This window comes from Giraffa tippelskirchi, chromosome 14 (genome assembly GCF_054371585.1).
Source record: "Giraffa tippelskirchi isolate mGirTip1 chromosome 14, T2T-mGirTip1v1.2.pri, whole genome shotgun sequence".
In the NCBI taxonomy this organism is placed as follows: domain Eukaryota; kingdom Metazoa; phylum Chordata; class Mammalia; order Artiodactyla; family Giraffidae; genus Giraffa; species Giraffa tippelskirchi.
The window spans coordinates 20,940,063-20,962,033 of record NC_137288.1 but is presented as its reverse complement, the minus strand read 5'-3'; the positions used below and the strand labels follow the sequence as shown (position 1 = coordinate 20,962,033).

Genomic DNA, 21,971 nt, shown 5'->3' with positions numbered 1-21,971 from the left:
TGAAATATTGGCTGAATAAAAAGTTGATTATTAGTATGTCTCAAAAAAGTGCTTAGTTGCTCAGCCATGTCCAACTCTTTGCGACCTCATGGACTCTAGCCCTCCAGGCTCTTTTGTCCATGGGGATTCTCCAGGCAAGAATGCTAGAGTGGGTTGCCATTTCCTTCTCCACTCAAAAAAGTAATGTGTATTTAACTTTAATCAAATTACATTTATTAAGGCAATTAACCAATTATCTGGAAGTGTCTCTCTTCAGGACAAATTAATAAGAGATACAATAAACCTCTTCCCAAATACCATTTATCCTTTTTATGGTTATAGAAAATCCAAAACAAATTACCATTTCTTAGATTACATTTTTTTAAATAACGCAAAGTTAAGTCATTTCATTTTAGATTCAGACACAAATCCAATTGATAAATTATTGAAATGCAGTTTTGAAAAACACTGTATTTATCACTTCTATTCACCCAGATCTCACCTGTGCTGCATACAAACACAAGACTCCTATCTGGGGAATCCTGAGTTATAATGAACATGTTCTCATGAGATATTGAGACAGACTGGGACCTGAGGCCCCTCCTGCAGAATTTGCACCTGGACAAACGTCTCTATGAGCAACAGATGCAAAGAAAGTAAGGGACGAAAAATGTTGGTAGGCGAGTGCAGTTGGGGTAAATCACCAGCTGCTGCTTCTGAGACGCCAGCAGCAGAAGCAGGGTCCCGCGCATCATCCCTGCACCCAGCCAGGAAGTGGGTGGGCAGGCCAGTAAGCCCCCCTCCAGCCCAACTCACCAGTCCATGCCCACCCTCACCCCATTTAAGGAAGCAGCCCGCCTGCTCAGGAAGCAAGGACACCTGTTACTGATTCTCGCCCCTCATGCCACAGCTGAGTCCCAGTAATGCCTCACCTGAACCTCTCCTCTATCCTCTTACCAATTCAATTGATTAAAGAGTCCAAGCAGCTGTCCTGGTAATTGTGACAGAGCAGCAGTTATAAAAATTAAGCTAACCAAATTCAACCCCCATCATCAATGCCACAGAATTTCCAATAAAGGGGCCAAAAATTCATTAGCTCTCACTTCACATTTTATATTTGATCTGATTTGTTAGAAAGTTCTTCCTCATATTGACCTCAGATCACTTAAACTTCAATCTTGCTTTCTAGTTCTATCACTTGGGATTAAGTAGAGTATCTTATTTTTCAAGAGTATCATTCTCTTATTTTCTTCCAGTTATATATCTTTTTAACTTTTCTTAACATGCCGAAGTTTTAAACCTTTTTGCAAAGTTTTAAACCCTTTCATTTCCATTTCATTCACCTAGGGGGATAAAACTTCTATTTTTAAAGCCATGCTATTGGGAACCAAAAATATTTTCTCTTCACTTTATAGGTAACTATTACAAACCACACACTGGCCTTGATGCTCTGGGTACAGTTTAACAAATGAAGGACTCAGAGTAGCTGAATTACATTTTGTCTTTATTGGAAGGCCAATATCATGTTTCTGCTAGTTTTTAATGCACCTTTCCTCATGTAAGGCTTGGAATTACAAATAAAGGTTTTTTTTTTTTAATCTTTTAATGGTTAGTAGCTGTTAAGACATCTCCTGTACTTTGCACTTTAAGATGGACTGATAGTGAAAGCCAGCTCATGAAGCATTGTTTACAAAGGTAGATGATGACTAGGGCGCTACAAATCACCAGGATTTTTGCTGTGTGAGACTGAGGTTCATTGGAGCAAAACATCTGAAAATTGATTTGTTGACATATAATATGAAATACTTCAGATGAACATGCACAATTTAAAGTAGAGCCACCAACAACCATCTGTATAGCACAGGTGATGCTACTCCATATTCTTTAATAATCTAAGTGAGAAAAGATTGGAAAAACAGATAATATGTGTATGCATAACTGAATCACTTTTCTGTATTACTGAAACTTATACAACATTATAAACCAACTATACTCCAATAAATTAAGTATTGAGACCTCTTAATTTTTGAGTTGAAATTTCCACTTTGGTGAATTTGTTCTCAGGAAATGTTGAAAGCCAGTGCATAAAGATGTATGTAACAGCAATATTTTTAATATTGATTTTTTGGTGAAAATGAAAACAATTTTTTAAATGATAAACCACTATAATAATTGTTAAAATCAAACACAAGTAGAGATGAGACTTGGAAACTTCTTGAGCAGACAAATTCACTTTATTCACACAACCAAATCTGAATTTAGCTAATTTTGTGAGATAAGTGAGACAACCTGGGTCATTTCTTGTTAATGCCTTTGAAAATCATAACCAAAACTTCAGTTGTTCCCCCAAGTTGATAGAAGCTAACCAATTCCTTATCACCAAGAAAACGCTAACGTTATAACCAACCACTGTGAAGAATACATAGCCACTGCCTCCTTACCGCATGAACTGCTTTCCAACATACCTCTGAGATTCAGTTTATGTTTGCTTTGAGAGTGTCCAGGTCACCAGCTTTGTTCAAATGCACACCAAATTTTTATTTATTTATTTATTTTACTAATTACTACCTCAGTGATTCAGTTGTTTTATGTCTGCTATTCCTGAATTTTTAACACAATTACATAAAAATACAAAATTCTGGATGTGAAAACACATGCATAGTCTAATTACAGCAGCTTAGATTTTTAGAGCATTTTTAAAATATATTTTCAGTTCATCCAATATACTATAATGCTTTTAATATAATTTATCACAAATTTTTACCTTTGGAGTCATGAGACTTCAGCCAGTTCCTGCCTCGTCCACCTTCTAGCTGAGGTCAAGCTACTAATTTCTAGTTTCCTCATCTCTCAAGTTGAGATGACTTTTATTTCACAAGATTCCAGAAGCAAACATTTCTTAAAATCTATGACAATTTATAAGCACTTTGCAAAACTGTCATCTCAACTAACAAAAGCTGTCTCTTGGTTTGTCGGTTTTTCCCCAAAGAAACCACCCTATCAACATTGCGAAGCAAAGAAACCAACCAGTGTGTCTGCTTACCTTCTGTCTCTCTCATGGTCCAGATGAAAGGGCAATAAGACATCATAAAGGGGAGCAGAAAGCCATAACAATGTTGGAAAAACTAGACTCCAAGAAAGTGAAAAAGAGACTGAGGGAAATAAAGACCAGGGAAACACTCACCCAAGAGAGCGGAGGAGAGCGTGGTTCATCCCAGAAGAGCTCAGAGCAAACTGCGGGAGAAGCGACCAGGATAAGAGGCAGGTGTGGAGCTCGGCGGGCCCGCGGGCGGGGAACAGCTAAGCACCTTAATTGCTGACACTGGGTCACGTGGGTGCTGGTTCTCCACCTGCCTGGGCTCAAGAGCAGGGTAGCCACTCTGCTCAGAGTCTCGGTCATGTCCAACTCTTTGCAACCCCATGGACTGTAGCCTGCCAAGTTCCTGTGTCCAAGGGATTCTCCCGGAAAGATTACTGGAATAGGTTGCTGTTTTCTCCTCCAGGGGATCGTTCCAACCAAGGGATCGAACCCGCGTCTCTTGCAACTCCTGCTTTGGCAGGCAGCTTCGTTACCACTAGCGCCACCTGGGAAGCCCACTAACAACCTTAATTCACAACAGCTGGTCACAAGGGTGCAGCCGCCCTTTGTTCCTGGCTTCTGTAGAGAAAAGCTTTAACTCCTTGAATAAAAATTGAGAACTATTCTCCAAAAAAAGTGGCGTGTCTAGTGTGGGTTGTCAAGCCCAGGATAAAAGCAAAGCTTAAGAAAACTCTAGACTTTGTATCAGATGCTTGGGGAAAAAAATACATGTGTTACAAAAATGTCACAGGCATCTTTACCTGGGAATAAATGTAACTAAGTGTTCTCCCTGGAGATTAGGAGGTTTGTTTGTTTGTTTGTTTTGGTTTTGGTATTTGTGGGGATTAAGATAGCCTGGGTCCCTTTGTGTTGCACCCACACCCAGGCCCCCTTCCTAAGAACCACCCCATTGGTCCTTCCATTAAAGGGAATGGACTATTAGGGCTTCCCAGGTGATGCTAGTGGTAAAGAACCCACCTGCCATTGCAGCAGAGGTAAGAGACTCAGTTTGATCCCTCACTGGGAAGGTCCCCTGGAGGAGGAAATGGCAACCCACTCCAGTATTCTTGCCTGGAGAACCCCATGAACAGAGGAGCCTGGGGGCTACAGCCCATGGGGTTGTAAAGAGTCAGACACAATTGAAGGAACCGAGCAGGTAGACACTATTAGGAAACATGGCCACAGCAGCAAAGGAAAACCACCCAGGCCAGCGATACTCACAACCTACATGGTACCCGAGCTGTAAGGGGTGATCGCTGAGTTTCTGAGGAAAATTCATAGACAGTGTCAAAAACAAGACAACAGGTCCTAAATGGAGACACTTATGCTGAAGCCACACATAGCCAAACCAAGACAGAGTTAATTGCAGTTTGGTTCTCCAGGAAACAGAATGTTAAGCCAACCAATCAGAAGTCAGTTGATGACCACTAGTAAGGTAACCTGCCTGGAACACCCCAGCCACCCCCTGAAGGAAAGTGACTTTGCAAAAACCAACCTGCTCTTCTTGCAAAGTGCAGCTTCCTTGCTCCCGCTCCCCTCTGCCTGTAGAACTCTCCTCTGTACAGCTCTTCTGAGCTCCTTCCTATCTGCTAGATTGGATGCGGCCCGATGTGAATGGGTTTTTGCTCAAATAAATTGCTTAAATTTTTCACACGCCTCCGTTTATCTTTTAATACATTAAAAACATATCAATATTCAATCAGTTCCTAATCCAGCAATCATAGCTATAGGCATTTAATTTTTAAACACAAAGAAACAGATGTTTCACAATAATTCATGTACTCCTGCCAACAAGGTTCCTTGATCAATTCATCTTATCAAAGAAGGAAATTAAGTTAATCTGATGTGACTTGCTCATAGTGAACTCCATCTGGACAGTGTGTCTTAGGTCTCCTATACATGCATACATCCTGCTCTTTGAATAAAATGCATAAAAATCCTGCCAGACATCACCGTTAAATGCACGAATCTCTGTTTTTCTAAATCTGACAATGTCCCCTGTTTAAAAATCAGAATGGCTTTGTCTTGATGCTTCTCCCATTTTTTACATTTCAAATATGACCCACCTGATTGAGCAATTTCCAATTTTATTTGCAAATACTTTTGGTAGGATAAGAGGAAAGTTGAGCTTAAAACTTGACTTTGTTGAAAAAAAATATTTTATGTATCTGCATAAGAGTTTTATACTGTTATTTCTTTATTATCCACAATAAATCATCAGATATTTTTTCTCTCTGTGTTTAAGATAAGAAGGATAGAATAATGATGCTCAAAAGAGTAAGAACTTTGCTGAAGTCAAAGAACTAGTGAGTGACAGTGCCAAGTTCCAGTCTCTGTTCGGGGAAAAACAGTCCTCTTCTGGATTTTCTCTCTGTTTTTTTGCACCATTTGTGTCTGTGAAAATAATTTAGAGGATAGAAATACAGTAGCAGTTCAAAAAGACAATCTTTATCATTTCACAATAAACCCTAATAGCAAAACGTTCCTCTTCTGATCTTTGTAAAATGAAACAATAATGAGATAGATAAGTAAATGAATAAACTTGTGTTAGCATTTTGGCCTCTGCTCATTTCAGAGCATGACCTTCTTTACACCCTACAATTCTGTGCCAACACCTTCTATTTGCCCTTGAAAAGGGAGCCCCACCACCTCTTCTCTGTCTTGTGTGCCTCCTTTCAGAAATCAGAACTCCGACAGCTCCTACACAAACAACCACGCTGGCATCTTTAGATGCTGTGCCCGGCTCATTATGGGGAAGCAAAGACTTCTGCTGTGACATGAAGCTGACATTTCACTTAAGCTTTTGAAAACTACTCTCATAGAGGAGAGCGAGGCAGGCTGGTTCTTCCTAATTTCTCCTTCCTTGGTGATAACACAGTTTTGGATAAAATAATCACATTTCCTTATGTTCCCTCACCAACTTCTGTTTGATTGCATTCAGGGAATCAGTTCAGTCAATTGTTTCTCATGTCTCTGCAGTTCTCAAACTTTGCAAGTATATAAGTTTCACTATGTATCACCTAGGATGCCTGGTTTTAAAAATCAGGAACTTTGGTGTCAAAAGCAGAATTTATGGAATATTGAGATGCCCAAGAATCTGAATTATCAAGTATATATTAATACCTTAGGGAGTTTTGGTGCAGGTGTTGCATGTTTGTATTTTGAGGAACATTGTTTTACTGTGTAAGAAGTAAAATTTTTAAAAAGTTCCGTCAGGAGTTTTCCCTGATTCTCTACATTTAGCCTAAGACGTGATGGAGCCGATGGCTGGGAAGCAGACACTGGGAGCTTGCCTGCATCTCTTCTGCACACGTCACTCATGCTATCAGTTTGTCCATCTGGCTACGCAGTTCAATCATTTTCCTAGAATAACACTTACTTCAGTGTCTCTATCCACCTGAAATGTTCACTGACAGCTGGAATTTTCCATGCAGTGTAGATATTTTTGACACATAAGATTGCTCTGCCTTCTCCATAGTTTTCTTAGTATAATATATAGATAGATAGATAGACACATTCTTCATGGTTGAATCTCAAAACTTTTTCTTCATTCTATTGAGATGACTATATGGTTTTTATTCTTCAATTTGTTAATGCAATATATCACACTGATTGACTTGCATATATCAGAAAATGCTTGCATTTCTGGGATAGAATGACAAGTCTTAAAGATGATTTTTTTTCCTTATGTTTTAAAAGAAGACTATGGCTGTTTCTTACAAAACTAAAGATAGTCTTGCCATATGACCCAATAATTGTATGCCCACATATTTAACTAACAAATTTTAAAATTTTATATCTATAAAAACACACTAAAAATAAAAATATCCTATATGCCAAAAACTAGAAGCAACTAAGATATTCTTAAATAGGTGAATGGGTAAACAAACTTTGGTATATCCATACAATGGAATACTATTCAGCAATAATAAATGTGGTATCAAGCTACAAAACAGATGCATGAAATCACACATTTCTAAGTGAAAGGTTGAATTTTGAAAGATTATATAATATGATTCCAATTGTATGACATTCTGGAAAAGGTAAAACAATAAAAAAAAAAAAAAATCAGTGATTCCCAGGAGTTTGTGAAAAGAAATGTGGATGGTTAAAACATAGGCTCACACTTTTCCCTTCACTTTGATGGAGGACCATAGGGACTTTGAACCTTTCTCTTAAAACTAAGATAATTGTATTGCTTTGCTCAGCTGTTTGAGCCTGCATAAATACTGATGACCACTGATATAGAAGAACTACTAAAATACTAAGGTGAAAGTTTGAAATGATGCTTAATACTTCTTTGAAAAGGAAATTATACTGAGCATTGTATTAAGTATGTAAAAAACAGCAACATATTTTGACACATCTGTGGATGTGTGTTTGTGTATGCTTATGCATAATTCTTTTTGGGAAAATATCTTCTTTACTGAGAATAATCTAGTTTACAAAATTCAGGATAACAGTCATGGCAATGTTTTACTAACATACAGAAACATGTGAAAATAAAAGCACATTTACTTATTTTATATATTATTATTTTTCTAAATATTTTAATAAATTTTGTAAGAAATTTTGAGTTTTCTATCTTGGAATAGTTCTTTGAACTTCCATGATGTCCTTATAGTCATCTTACAAGCCCCCTTTGGCTAAATTATTGCTGAGTTCCCTCTGGGCATGGATATTATAGGTTCTACCATAAATAACTTAAAAGATTAGCTAAAGTTGCTAAAGTACTTGCTGGTGTTATTATATATACTTTACTCATAACCAGAGTACCTTATTTTACTTGGTATCAGAGTATTAGAAAATGAATTACATTTACTTTTGTGAAATAGGATGTGAGTAAATCAAACGTCGATCATACTTAAAGATGTTGACCTTCTTCATGTTATCATTTAGCTGTCTCATGTTTGTCTCTAATTTTGTCTGAAGCAGTTATCTAAGGACTCAACTCAGTTATTGCTATTTCTGTACACAGCTTATTTCCAATACTATAGGGGTGTGTGTGTGTGTGTGTGTGTGTGTGTGTGTGTGTGTTAGTTTTGTTTATTTGCTTGCTTTACATTTTAGGACTGTCCACTGATATTTAGCAAGTGTGATACATAGTTAATATTGAGAACTATTGGAAAAAAATCACCTGAATCAAAATATTTGAGGAACTACAATGGCAAATCATCAACCAGAAGCAACTGCCTAGAAAACAGATGGAAAGAGTAGAATAAAAGTAGATTCCCTTAGCAAGATTGACAGCATTATAAATGCCAGGTAACTTCACCTCCTCAGATTTCTGTGACTTTCTGGCATAGATGTTATAGAATGGTACTAAAGCATATTTTTCACCTGGCCCCTAGACTACTGCAAACATGTTCTGATTGATGACATCTTTTGACTCATCTATGATCCTAAGGCCAAAGTTTTATCAGAGTCCATTAGCATGCCAAAGGCATATATATACACATGTATAGATCCTATATAGACAGATAGATAGGTAGATCCTGAAATTTACAGAATGTTAGATTTTAGTCTTATTATTCAGTTTGAGAAGAAAGTATGGTGATTCAGATGGATGATAAATATCATCTCACTAGATGGGAGTCAAACAAGGAAATTCCCAACTGAAAATCTGAGCTTGAGAATTACAATATCATTTATTTCAAAATGTAAATTTGCCCTAATTGCAGAAGTTAAAAATATCAGCATTTGAAAAATTAAATTGCACTGTAGTAGCTGGTCTGTCAGAAAATGAGATTAAAACAATTCCTATTGTAGAGATCTGTCCAGAAACAAAATATAAGAAAAAAAGATGGTCTGGTAAAATCGATACAAATTGTAGTTAAGCTAAATCTAATCAGTATCGATTGAATGAAAATTTGGAATTCATGGGTGTTCTAAAAAATCTGTTTTCTATTTTTAACTGAGTATTGAAACTTTAGGAGCATAAGAAAGATATAAAATCAGCATTGATTTCTTTCCATGGCAAAGCTCAGACCTTTAAAAATACTCATTAAAATGTGGCTTTTTAACTTCTTGTCTCTAATTGATTGCTCTGACAATTCTTATGACAGAAGTTGCTCCATTTTAAGTGCCAAATTTGGATTCAGCTTTTATTTTCACTCAGTATCCTCAGCATTTTTACAGGGGAATAAAAAGACATTTGTTGGAATATGAGCTTGTAATTTCAGTTATTCTTGACACACAGTTTCCACATGTTAAAACTGGTTATTTTCATCAAATAAAAATTCTGTTTTCTCATCATATGCTATTATTTAATTAAAAATAATTTGGCATGCATTTCATAGATATATATCTAAACCACATCTTTTTTTTGCTGTGTAGCTGTATCTAGAATGATGACATTTTTAATTTAGTAGAATTAGACACAATTATTAATATAGATAAACTGTATCTTTGTATATTTAATGACACGTTTTTATCTAAGCAATTTGATGTGACCCATATAAGATAAAATGCTTTCAAGGGCAAAAAAAATGGGTGTGTTTTTGGTAGATCAATTCAGTTGGCCCTTGTTCTTAGTAGAATTCCAGGTACCTGGAAGAAAATCTTGGTATGCCTAAATGTCAGTGCTTATTTAGTTAAATGTTAGTGCTTAACTAGGATGGAAAAAATAAGCTTTTTTACAAGAAGAATTTCTAGTGGATTTCCTGTATGTAATCCACATGCAGTTTTGAGCAAAAAAGGGACAAAAGACTTTAGCAGTTCATAGGATTTTTTTTTTTTTTTTTCTTAGCTAGGGCAGATTTACTCTGTTAATCTTTTTCTGTTTTGCAGAAGTTTTAATGCAAATTGGAGGCAAATATAATCAAGAGCTAATGAAACTAATTTTAGGAATCCTAACTTATGTGTGTGTGCCTGTGCGCTTCCACCTCTTTGTGACCCTTTAGACTGTAACCCACCAGGCTCCTCTGTCCCTGGGATTTCCCAGGCAAGAACACTGGAGTGGGTTGCCATTCCTTCTCCAGGGGATCTTCCCCAGCCAGGGATCGAACCTCGGTCTCTTGTGTCTCCAGTTTGCAGGTGGATTCTTTACCCACTGAGCCATTGGGGAAGCCTTTACTTCCACGGAGCCATCCAAAACTCTGGGAGGAAACCCGAATAATATCGCTACATAGTCCAATACATCTGTAAATTTTCCAAAAAAAAAAAAAAAAAATGAATTTAACTGCAATGAGTTACGATCACTTCCTTTTATACATTCCAACTATTTTCCTATCATACTTTTATTTTGGCTGGCATTCCCTATCAACTTTGGGAAGAAATGTAGAGAAACTAAATTAGGATAGATTTAGTTTGAGTTTGAGGAGAAGGCAATGGCACCCCACTCCAGTACTCTTGCCTGGAAAATCCCATGGAGGAGACTGGTAGGCTGCAGCCCATGAGTCCCTAAGAGTCGGACACGACTGAGCGACTTCACTTTCACTTTTCACTTTCATGCATTGGAGAAGGAAATGGCAACCCACTCCAGTACTCTTGCCTGGAGAGTCCCATGGACGGGGGAGCCTGGTGGGCTGCCCTCTATGGGGTCGCACAGAGTCGGACACGACTGAAGCGACTTAGCAGCAGCAGCAGCAGCAGTTTGAGTTTGCTGGGCTATATTTTTGTAGCTTTTTCAGTTATACTGCTGCTTAGTTTCATTATTGCTGTAAATGGTGGTTTCTAGGATCACTCCTGTCAAACACTACTTGGGGTGTATTTTGATGTGAATGCTGCTATGGTCTGAAATTCGTGTGGGGAAATCCTCAGGTCTCGTTTGATGGCGGCGGCGCGTATCACTGGCTTTGTCTACCTGGCACTTCGCCCTTGAGCAGGGGCAGACACGCAGACTGAGACGGCTGTTGGGAGCGGGGTTGGGATGGGAGGTGAGCCGAGGATCCAGGCCGGCAGGGACCAGGGACTCGGCGGCTGGTACCTGCAGGCGTTTATGCCTGTGGGGAGAAAACCGTGAAATTTGCCAGAGGTCCGCCGCAGCTGTGCTTGCCCGTGGTGTCTTCAGCGGGGAAGGCGGCTGGGTTCTCCCTGAGAACCGAGCTCACCCCACCGCGTGATCCATGCGGGTCGTCCTGCTCTCCCCCCTGGTTCTGGGTGTCTCAGCTTTGCAGCCCTCCAGGTGCGCCGCCTGCAAAGCAGGAAAAGGTGCTTGCTCACTTGCTCTCCCTGCTTGGGGAGGGGGACGGGAACCCCTGCTAGTTCAGTTCTCTGCACTGAGCGGTGCTCCCTGGGCGATGGGACCATATGGCAACAGGAAGCTGTTCCTCCTTCCTTTTTGTGCGGTTACTCCCAGGGCTTTTGGTTCCACTGTGTGGCTGGAGTTTCTCCAGTGGCCTTCTGAACTCCCTCGGAGGAGTTTTCCTTCCCTGATAGCTGCTTAGCTGTTCACTTTTGCTGGAGAGACCAAGGCTGGAGTCTACTCTTTAAGCATCTTGGTGACCTTGGAAAAAAACAAGGGGAAAATTTGAACACAAAAGGAAAAATGTTCAAATGTTGAATTAAGAGAATAAGAATTTATCCCTTTAGGATATATTTTAAAAATCTGTGTACTGTAATTTCCTGGTTGTTTCAGTGAAAGTGAAATTCTCTCAGTCCAGTCTGACTCTTCGCGACCCCATGGAACATACAGTCCATGGAATTCTCCAGACCAGAATACTGGAGTGGGTAGCCTTTCCCTTCTCCAGGGGATCTTCCCAAACCAGGGACCAAACTCAGGTCTCCCACATTGTAGGTGGATTCTTTACCAGCTGAGCCACAAGGGAAGCCCTGGTTGTTTCAGCTTATGGATTAAATCAGCTTTCACTATGATAACTGCAGTGCTTGGAAAGATACAGCAGTCAGATGTAATTTCAGTTAACTTCCATTTTGTGTTTGGGCAGCCCTGACTACCAGTTCCAGCTTTGTGTTTAATCTGCGGGTAATAAACCAAAATTGGCCTAAGTATTTTCTTTTCTTGTAGTTCCCCAGTATACCCAGTACAACATAATTGTTTCATAAATCATCTCCAGTTATGGTTTCACCAGAAATAAAATACATTGTATCTTGTTATCTTCTAAAGATAATTTGAATGGTTCATTATCCTATATATACAACTTATCAAACCTGTCTTGTGAGTCAGTATACACTTCATCAACACCAGCAAAGTTTGCATGAGCAAGAGGTTTATGAGTCTTAAATAATAATTATCTCAATCTAATGAATTGCATAAATCATTTATAATGAAGGGAAATAAACAAGTACCCTGAGATGAGCATATTAATAACATAGGTTTTCAAAAGCAATGAGTACTTTAATTCATATGGTATATTTGCAGACAGCAACAACTTGAATTTTATTTGTAAAATAATTAGCAGCTAATCTAAAGGGATATAACTGATCTACTGGCAATATTTTACACTGAAAAATAAAGATTAATTTTATCTTTGAAGGAAATTATTCTGATAATACTCCCTGATTTGAAAGTCAATATTAAGAGGGAAAAGATGAAGATTGATTTAAGTTCAGACTGATGAACCTAAAATTTATTTCAAAATATGAATTATTATACCATGCTTCACAATTCCAAGTAACGTGTGATATGCTATCATTTTTGGTGATCTGCTCACTGAAGTGCTAACTGGACTGTAGTCCACCAGGCTCCTCTGCCCATGGGATTCTCTGGCAAGAACCCTGGAGTGGGCTGCCATTTCCTTCTACACGGGATCTTCCCGACCCAGGGATCGAACCAGCATCTCCTGTGTCTCCTGCAGTGCGGGTGGACTCTTTACCACTGAGCCACCTGGGAAGCCCCTCCAGGTAGCAAATGTAATTAGTAAAACCACTCTTTCTCTCACGTAACATGAATACTTTCTAGGCTAATGTATTTTATATAAGTATTTTATTTCTCTTTACTTTACTTAACCATCATCTTCTTATCCACAATTCAGTTTGAAGACAGAAATTTTTCAATCCAGTGAACTTTCAGTTTATATGTATATGTATGGCTGAGTTCCTTTGCTGTTCATCTGAAACTACAGCACTATTGTTAATTGGCTATCCCCCAATACAAAATAAATAAATAAAATTTGGGGGGAAAAAAGAAAAAAAAAACAGGTAAATATTATAGTAACACCATTTCATATTTGAAATCTACATGTTTACTCATCTGTTAGTTTATGCAATAATAATACACCATGCTCTGTGCTAAGTTTGGTGTATTAAAATGACCAAGATAAAACCTTAATATCAATGAGTTCCTAGCTGATTGTGAAAAAGAGTTATATTAAAAAATAAGCACGATTTAATGTAAATGTGATTTGTGTGATTTATGCCTAAGACTTAGTATTGAAGAAAGAGCCATACCCCAGTTAGGCCATTGAGATTTTATTCACTAAGGAGTTTCCTAAGTGAGCAAATTGGAAATTGTCAAGATCAGAGCTATAAATGAAGCCTAGAACCATTTTAGAGATGAAACACACCATGCCCTATCACATTACACGTACAGAGACAAATCGCCAACTGCAAACTTCAGGAACTGAGTGGCCACTCAGAAGTAACTCTGAATAGTACAGCAGGTAGCAAGAAGCCAATGCCTGCGAAAGAACTAGCATATGGACATCAAAGGTAAAAGGTGAGGGGTGATGACCTTTGAAAAATGCTGCTGTTCATGGCTTCCCTTTTTTCAGCTAACCTACTTACGGAGGTGAACCAGTTAGATCTCAAGAACCAGGACATAATAAATATAGTTTAATATTTGGGATCCATGAAGAAATGTCATTTTATAGTATTTTTGATTAGTATTTCTTACAATATAGATGTAATTTCCAGTCACCAGATTATTCACTGCCATTTTATTCAAGGAAAAGAATAAAAATACAGACATATCCTTATTATTTTCCCATAAGGTAACTGTAGTTGCTCTCATTGATGAGTTTCATATGGATAGTATTTTTTTTTTAATTTAACCTTTCCATGAGAAGAACTCAAGAGCTACTTCTCCCCAATGTGTTAAAATCAATGCCCATCACTCCAAGTCTATAAAACGAGTATATTCCAGTAAATGCACAGAATAAGTGTCAAAGGAACTGTGGTACAATAGAAAGACAAAAGCCTGAACACATGGTCTTTGTCAAAAATTCTTGGCAGAGAGCTCCTAAAACCCTTGGAATGTCCTGACTGATAGGAGTGTCTTTGCTATAAGGAGCTCCTTCTGACCATCCCTGGGTGTATGCTGATGAGTGACTCTTGGTGGGGTCCCCAGACAGCTTCGGGATGGGGCTGGTCACCAGAGGAGGCAGCCGTGCCACCACGGAGACAAAAAGATACAATAGGAAAGAGATGGTCTCTTCACCAAGTCATGTGGGAAGGGTGAACACTGCATGTGAATCAATGATGTTAGAACACACCCTTTCACCAAACACCCAATATAAACTCAAAATGGCTTAAAGACTTAAAGCACAAACCGTTAAAACTCCTGGAAGAGAATATAGGCAAAACATTCTCTGACATATTGATAAACCGTACAATGTTTCCTTAGGTCAGTCTCCCAAGCAATAGAAGTAAAAACAAAAATAAACAAATGGGACCTAATCAATCTTACAACCTTTTGCACAGCAAAGGAAACCATAAACAAAATGAAAAGACAACTTACAGACTCTGAGAAAATATTTTCAAACGATGTGACCAACAAGGGCTTAACTTCCAAAATATACAAATAGCTCATACAATTAGCTCATACAATTCTACAACAACGAAACAAACAACTCAGTTGAAAAATAGGCAGAAGACCTAAACAGATACTTGTCCAAAGAAGAAATGCAGATGGCCAATAAGCACATGAAAAGATAGTTGACATCACTAATTATTAGGGAAATGCTAATCAGAACCCCTGGACTTAGAATTGGCCAGAGAGAAACATGGTAACCTAGTGACCCCATTTGTGGCTGGCATCTGAAGTGAGGAAAGTCTTGTGATACTGAGTCCTTAGTATCAGAATTTAATTGAATTATAGGATATCCAGTGGATATCAGAGAATTGAAGAATTGTTTGGCAAACTATAGAGAAACACATAAGAGAATTCGGATGTAGGAACAGACCAAAAGAGGAGATATCTTACTTAGAGAGATAAAGCCCTTAATAATGGCAATGTTTATTTGGGAAAAAAATCATTAGTTTTATCAGAATCAGAAACATTCCATACAGGTTCATCAGGAGCTTCACTGGGTGCAATTTGGAAGGTCATGTAAGAAAAAAAAAAAAAATGAAAGCAAAGATTATGGATTTATCTCTACATGTGGTGGAGAAGAAAAGGGAACCATTTAGTGAGCAGTTCAAGGTTTTCAAAATTCAGCATCTTATACATTAAAGAAGCGCAGAATGGAAATGGAACAGGGGACACTGCTGCTGAAATAAAAATGATAGAGAGGAAATTCTTTTGCAACTGAAATCCTAGGAATTTCAAAAGGAGAGGAAAACAAAGTTTTAGGGGAGAGGGAACACAAACTCTAGGCACGGAGGCTTCTGAGGACACAAATTTTGCAAGTTGCAGCAACATCCCTCAGTCAGAATTACCTGGATGTGATTCTCCAACTGAGACAAGTGTGAAGACAAGACAATTCCACCACTGGGCGAAGGAGCTCACAGATGCATGGAATTCCTGCAGAGAAAAGGACAAGTCAGTATGTTGACATGTTATTGTAAATAAGCTTTGGAGAGGTGCAGAGCTAGTCTAAAACACTTGTGACTGAGGGTGATTGTGCGTCCTCAGTCTCTCAGTTATGTCTGACTCTTTGTGACCCCATGGACTGTAGCCCACCAGATTCCTCTGTCCATAGGGTTTCCCAGGCAAGAACACTGGAGTGATTGCTATTTACTTCTCCAGGGGATCTTCCTGACCCAGGGACTGAACCCATGTCTTTTGTGTCTCCTGCATTGGCAGGCAGATTCTTTACTCGGAGCCACAAGGGAAGTGAAAATTATAAAACATAATTTAAGGTTCTGATATCAAGAGATAGTAGAGACTATTGATCAATGAGACTTCATTCAAGATAGCATTATGGGACAAGAAATAGACAAAAGGTAGATAAGAGTAGAAATTCATAATATACAGATTGGTCATTAAGAAAAAGACGAGGACATGATGAAAGAGCAGTCACAATAAAAAAAATTCTCATTTTCAAGAAGACTGGACTATTTAAAATATTATTCCCTTAGAGTGAGCATTCTTGTTTTGATAATTGGTTGCACTATATATGGTAACCAATACAATAAAATCTCTTAGTTGGAGATCTCTGCTGGTTGGGTTTTATACATATGACCATTTTATAAGATTCTGAATATTAACAGGTTGCCATCCTGGCAAAAGTGAAAAAAAAAATCACAATTTTTCTTTTATTTTCTCTGACTACATAGTCTTCCAGAAAAGAGCCTGATGCTGGCAAATACTGAGAGCAGGAAGAAAAGAAGGCAACAGAGAATGAGATGGTTGGATGGTGTCATTGACTCAATGGACATGAGTTTGAGCAAATTTTGGGAGATGGTAAAGGACAGGGAAGCCTGGTGTGCTGTGGTCCATGGGGTCACAAAGAGGCAGGCGTGACTGAGGGACTGAATAACAACAACAGAAAAATAATATACATACATAACAACAGCAATTACATTTCAGTTAAAATCTGAAGATTGGGAAACAGGATCCAAGCTCCAAACACATGTCTGAATAAGACATTCTTCCTAGAAGTAAATAGGCAAAAAGAAAGGCGGGGGCGGGGGGTATTTTTAGAAGGTAACTTTTTCAAGAGAGTACAGGTAAATTGTGTTACATCGATTGATGAATCTAACGGTCTTCAGTAAATCATAGAGCTAAATCTGTTCACATTTTTCATATTATGTGTTCCTGAGTAAGTTGATAGTGCCAAGATACAACCCCAGAGATGTCATATTTCATATTTGACATATCTCATCCCTTTTGCCCGTGCTGAATTCACTTCACAGATGAGGGGAGCATGAGGTAGGACATGTTTTTAAAAAGCAAAGAAGAGAAACTTGACTAGAGGGAGAGAGACAATCCTTGAAAATATTCTGTAATCAGTCTTCTGGACTCCTGCTCTGAAATGCTTTATTGACTCCGCACACATATTTGGCTCCATGATTATTTGTGCAATTAAGTCAAAGGGTGAATACCTTACTTATTCAAATGCCCGTATTGAATGATGCAGAGATTTGAGAAGCAGAGAAGGGCACCAAGTATTTCAGCATATCTTCAAAAAATGGCGAGCTCCGGGAGATGGTGAGGGGCAGGGGGCCTGGCACACTGCAGTCCACAGGGGTCGTGAAGCGTCAGACACGACTTGGTGACTGAACAAAAGCAAGGTTGAGCGTACACCCCTGATGTGGTCAACAGTCTTTAAACAGTTCAGAGACATTGTATAAGAGGCATCATTTACTTCCTACTTTCACTTTATCACTCAGATTGAAGCCCTCTCTCTCTCCTCTTTGTTGTTGAGTCTGATGCAGCTGCCAGCATTCAGCACAGAACAGTGCGGGGAGCAATACCTCTGAAGACAAACAGAAAATGAAACTGATCAGTTGGACTTACCTATGCCTCCCAAACATATTTCCCTTCTTATTTTCTCTGCAATTTTTTTTTATTAATTTATCTATTTTTTAACTTAACAATATTGTATTGGTTTTGCTATACATTGACATGAATCCGCCATGGATGTACATGTGTTTGAAACAACCTTTATATTCCTTGACATTTAAGTAGTAAGATTATATTTTATTAAAGCACCTTTTCTTCACATGATATCATCTTTTGGTTCCAGACTAGGGATAAAAGAGATGTAATAGACATGAAGGGAAGTGGGAAATTGCAGGAGAGAGCAAACACAGACAGACACACACACAAAGACATGATGAGATTCCTTCATTTCTAGGCTTATTACACAATGGGTATATGGTGAGTCTCCTGAATGAATTTTGCTGTATTTCATTTTATTCAAGATTTAATTTTGTTAGTTTCATTATGTTGGAAATTTTTATTACAATAGTTTTCATAGTAAAGTAACAAATAACCTCAGGTTAGCTGTGGCAAAAATGTGCAGAGGCTTTATAGGCTTCCTTAAACAATGCAGTTTCAAGCTTACCTAGTAGACTGTAATGCATGAAAATGTGATTTTTATTGGGATGCTGAGAGAAACTGTGACTTTATAATCAGCTTTTCATGACAAAAATTATTCTACTAACTGATAGTCTTTTCCATGGCAGGTTTTTGAAAATATTGTATTACAAGTATCAGTTTTGTTTCTCTTCTCATGCATGGCAAGCAAAAAAATAGTTCCATCTACTTTCAACAAAGATGAGCATATGGCTCCCTGTCAGTTTCAGATCTTTTCTCCTTGAATTGCTAACAGAAAACAATTAGTAAAAGACATCAAGCCTATTCATGAATCTTTTTTTTTTTCCCTTAACCCTCTTTCAAATACATAAGGCATGTTCTTATGGGATTCATTCAATCAAAATTTATACACATTTTCATTTACATATTCAAGATTAAAAAGAATTTTCCAGCAGAAAATAAATCAGAAACATTAAACAGCATATTTATTCACTATGAAAAGAATGAAATGCCATATTTACCTAGAGAGAAAGCACTTTCTACACCCAGATAAATTCATTCATTATTTCAGATATTTATTGACACCTACTGTGTGCCAGAAACTGAGCAAGCTTGAAGCACTACTTGCTTTCCTGAAGTCTGTAATCTAAGCAAACTCTGTACAATGGATTTCCAAATATACATTCAAATTCAGGAATGGGATCTCCCATGGGTTCTGCCTCTGAAATCTTAATAATGAAATGTTGATAAATTCAGAATTCTGTAAATGTGTTGGCATTAACTGTTAAATATGAAAACATATTGGACAATCAATCTTAAAAATGCAAAAGAGCACAAAACATTTCACTATCTTGTTCAAATCTACTTGTACAATCATTTTCTTCTAAAATATTTCATTTATTTGTGGTCAGGTTTTTCTGTACTTTCAGTTAGACTGAGCACACACAATCACCTCTTTTTGAAGGTTTTGCATTGTCCTCTTAGCTCAGTTGGTAAAGAGTCTGCCTGCAATGCAGGAGACCCCGGTTTGATTCCTGGGTGGGGAAGATCTGCTGGAGAAGGGATAGGCTACCCACTCCAGTATTCTTGGGCTTCCCTTGTGGCTCAGCTGGTAAAGGATCTGCCTTCAATGAGGGAGACCTGGGTTCGACCCCTGGGTTGGGAAGATCCCCTGAAGAAGCGAAAAGCTACCCACTCCAGTATTCTGGCCTGGAGAATCCCATGGACTGTAAAGTCCATGTGGTCACAAAGAGTCGGATATGACTGAGCGACCTGCACTTGTCCTGTCTTCACTCCATTTCTTCTGAGAGAATCCCCTAAAAATTAACCTCAAGAACAATCTCCGTATCAGATTCCACTTCCAATGAATGAGACCAACACTCTGCTGAATTCTGAATTTCTCAGGCCATCCTTTTTATCACTGCAAAACTTTCCTATTCTTTTATGGGCTCTGACTCTCTACCAAATGCAAGCAATGTGACCTACACCCTCATCACTGCAAGCTCTGAATTAGTAATCTTTGCTTTTCTCAACTGAGTGGTCTTTGCTTGCTTCCACAATGGGTGTGAAAGTAAGTGAGTCTATGAAAGTCATGGCAATGTCAAGGTCAATGAGGAGAATTTAATCATTATTTAGACAACTGTTCTGACAGAAGAGTTGAACTGATCCCCAAATCATGAACAACTGGAAGTTCTTATCATTCCTTTTAAATGTGGGTTTTCTTAGGAAGCAATTTTTAAGGTTAAATGTTCTATATGCTAATAATGATTACGCCAAAACTTTGTTTAGTTCCAAATAGAACTTGTAGAATGTCAAGTTGATATTGTCCCTTATTCAAATAGTCTAATACTTATTTTATTTACAAGGTACTCATCTGAGATCTCATAGGCTTTGATCTTTTCTAATTTTCACCCTGTCTGAATGATTTTAACATGAACTAGTTAAATCCCTCTCTGCCAAAGTTGTGTTACAGGCTCCTACTTTAGAATTCAGGGATGTAAAAACTAAATTGCACACAGGCTCAGAAGCTAAATTTAAAGATAATGAAATGTTATTTTGTATAACAGATTTATGGTAGTGGATACAAACTCAAATACTAGAATTTTTGTTTTTACTTGAGGGCAGGAGGAGAAGGGGGCGGCAGTGGATGAGACTGTTGGATGGCATCACCGACTCAATGGACATGAGTTTGAGCAAACTCTGGGAGATGGTGAAGGACAGGGAAGACTGACGTGCTGCAGTCCATGAGGTCACAAAGAGTCAGACACAACTTAGTGACTGAACAGCAACAATATCTGAATTTTATTTTCTAAAACATGCTCACATTGCCAAAAAAACAACCAGTTTCTGCCTTTCAGAAGAAGTTAAGGATGATGACAAATGTAGCAGCTGGTGTTACCTGTAGAGATGGCCTTCTGGGGGCACATCTCTGTTAACAAAATTCTGTGAACCTGCACAAGAATAGCCAGTTTCAGTGGCAGACGGTGAGCAGTTCCAGCTGTGCTGCTGATCAAGACTGCTGTTCACTCCTGGGATTTCATCCTCTGGACAAGGAGAGGGACCACGTGGAATTGCTGTGTTTCTTTCCTGAGACTGTCTTTGGATACAAGTGCTTCTAGTGATCCTTTTTCCCTCTGCAATCAGGAACATGAGTTACACTCTAACACACCTATCAAATACCTGTGGTCTAGACCTCCGCTCACCTGGGTCCTTTTATGTGCACCTGGCAACGATTCAAATGCACTGAGAAATCTTTTTGAAAATATATCTTCAGTTGTGTCTCCTCTTAGACATCTATGGAAGTGATGAAACACCAAATATAATGATTACAATCGTATGCATGGAAGATCATTTATAAGTTATAAAACAGCATATTCTTCCTCTATTCTTCTTTCTATCCAAAGACTGTCAGAATATGAAGACACATCCTTCAGTGGACATAGTAATATGGCTTTTGAAAAATGAATTGTGTGCTTAAAAAGTGTGTATATAAATATGTTTTATTTTTAAGGCAGTGTTATTCAAAAATTGCTTAATATTTTGATGGGGTTTAAAAAGGCAGTTTTATAGGTATAGACTGTTACTAGTATGTATTCTACTGGGAATTTATGTGCACTGTAGTTGGAATAAGCAAAATGCTTCTCTTAGTTTAATACATGTGACAACTAAGGAAAACGTGTAGTGCAATCGACATCCTCAATTCTCATGTATTATTTGGAGGGGGGGGTGCTTACCAAGGATTATGAGATGTGTAGGTCTCTCAATGATTTCCCTGTCATTTAAAACCTATTAAAATTACACTTATTCAAATGTCATTTAAAAACTCATTCATTTAAGGAGTTTTTTGGTATCACAATTAAATTGTGTCCAGTGAAGAAACACTTTCAAATGTAATTGATCTGTGCTCTATTGACTCAGAATCAAGTCAATATAGTGGTATTATCCTGGAAAAAATGTTGACTTGAAATACCCCACTAAATATGTCCTATTTTCATTTCCAAAAAGCTTTAGAAATATAGTCACTGAAAAATGAACATCTGTGAATCTATTGTGAGTCAATAGATCTCTTAGTAAATGTTATCTGAAATAAATATATAATCTATTTGGGTAAAATCTCTGTTGAAATGACATCTGGTTTCCTGGCTCTATCAATTCCAAACTAGTGATTTTGTGAAATTTCTATTTTTACTTTTTAAAATTGCTGCAGGCACACAGTTTCAGAATTTGTGATTTTCAACTGACCAAAATATGCCAAAAACATATGACAGAGGCTAAGTGACCTGTATGAGAAACTACATTACTGTATATTATATA

At 38.0% G+C, this 21,971-nt stretch overlaps 1 protein-coding gene and 1 long non-coding RNA gene across 14 annotated transcripts in view; both read right to left on the bottom strand.

The window, feature by feature from the left end:
* Nucleotides 1-1,466: 1,466 nt before the first annotated feature.
* On the bottom strand, nt 1,467-4,438 carry LOC145534647 (uncharacterized). The gene is made up of 3 exons (XR_014074841.1): nt 4,280-4,438; nt 3,164-3,333; nt 1,467-1,871 (listed from the first exon to the last, which is right to left on the bottom strand). It is a non-coding gene; the product is annotated as an uncharacterized LOC145534647 (long non-coding RNA).
* Nucleotides 4,439-5,237: 799 nt separating this feature from the next.
* LOC145534646 (uncharacterized) overlaps nt 5,238-21,971 on the bottom strand; it is a 74,866-nt gene continuing 58,132 nt past the window's right edge. Inside the window, exons 2-7 of one of the 13 annotated variants that reach the window (XR_014074831.1) lie at nt 20,861-20,951; nt 17,222-17,595; nt 15,614-15,698; nt 11,222-11,504; nt 10,863-11,001; nt 5,238-5,452 (exon numbers count right to left, since the gene is read on the bottom strand). Coding sequence is in view for 3 of the 13 variants with exons in the window: in XM_081562659.1 (XP_081418785.1) it covers nt 5,362-5,452; nt 10,863-11,001; nt 11,110-11,308 (429 nt within the window). In the remaining 10 variants the exon portion in view is untranslated. Of the gene's footprint in view, nt 5,453-9,457; nt 10,199-10,651; nt 11,002-11,109; nt 11,505-15,613; nt 15,830-17,221; nt 17,596-20,425; nt 20,952-21,971 lie in introns of those variants that run through there. The other 12 variants (XR_014074837.1, XM_081562659.1, XR_014074829.1 and 9 more) reach the window with 12 other exon arrangements.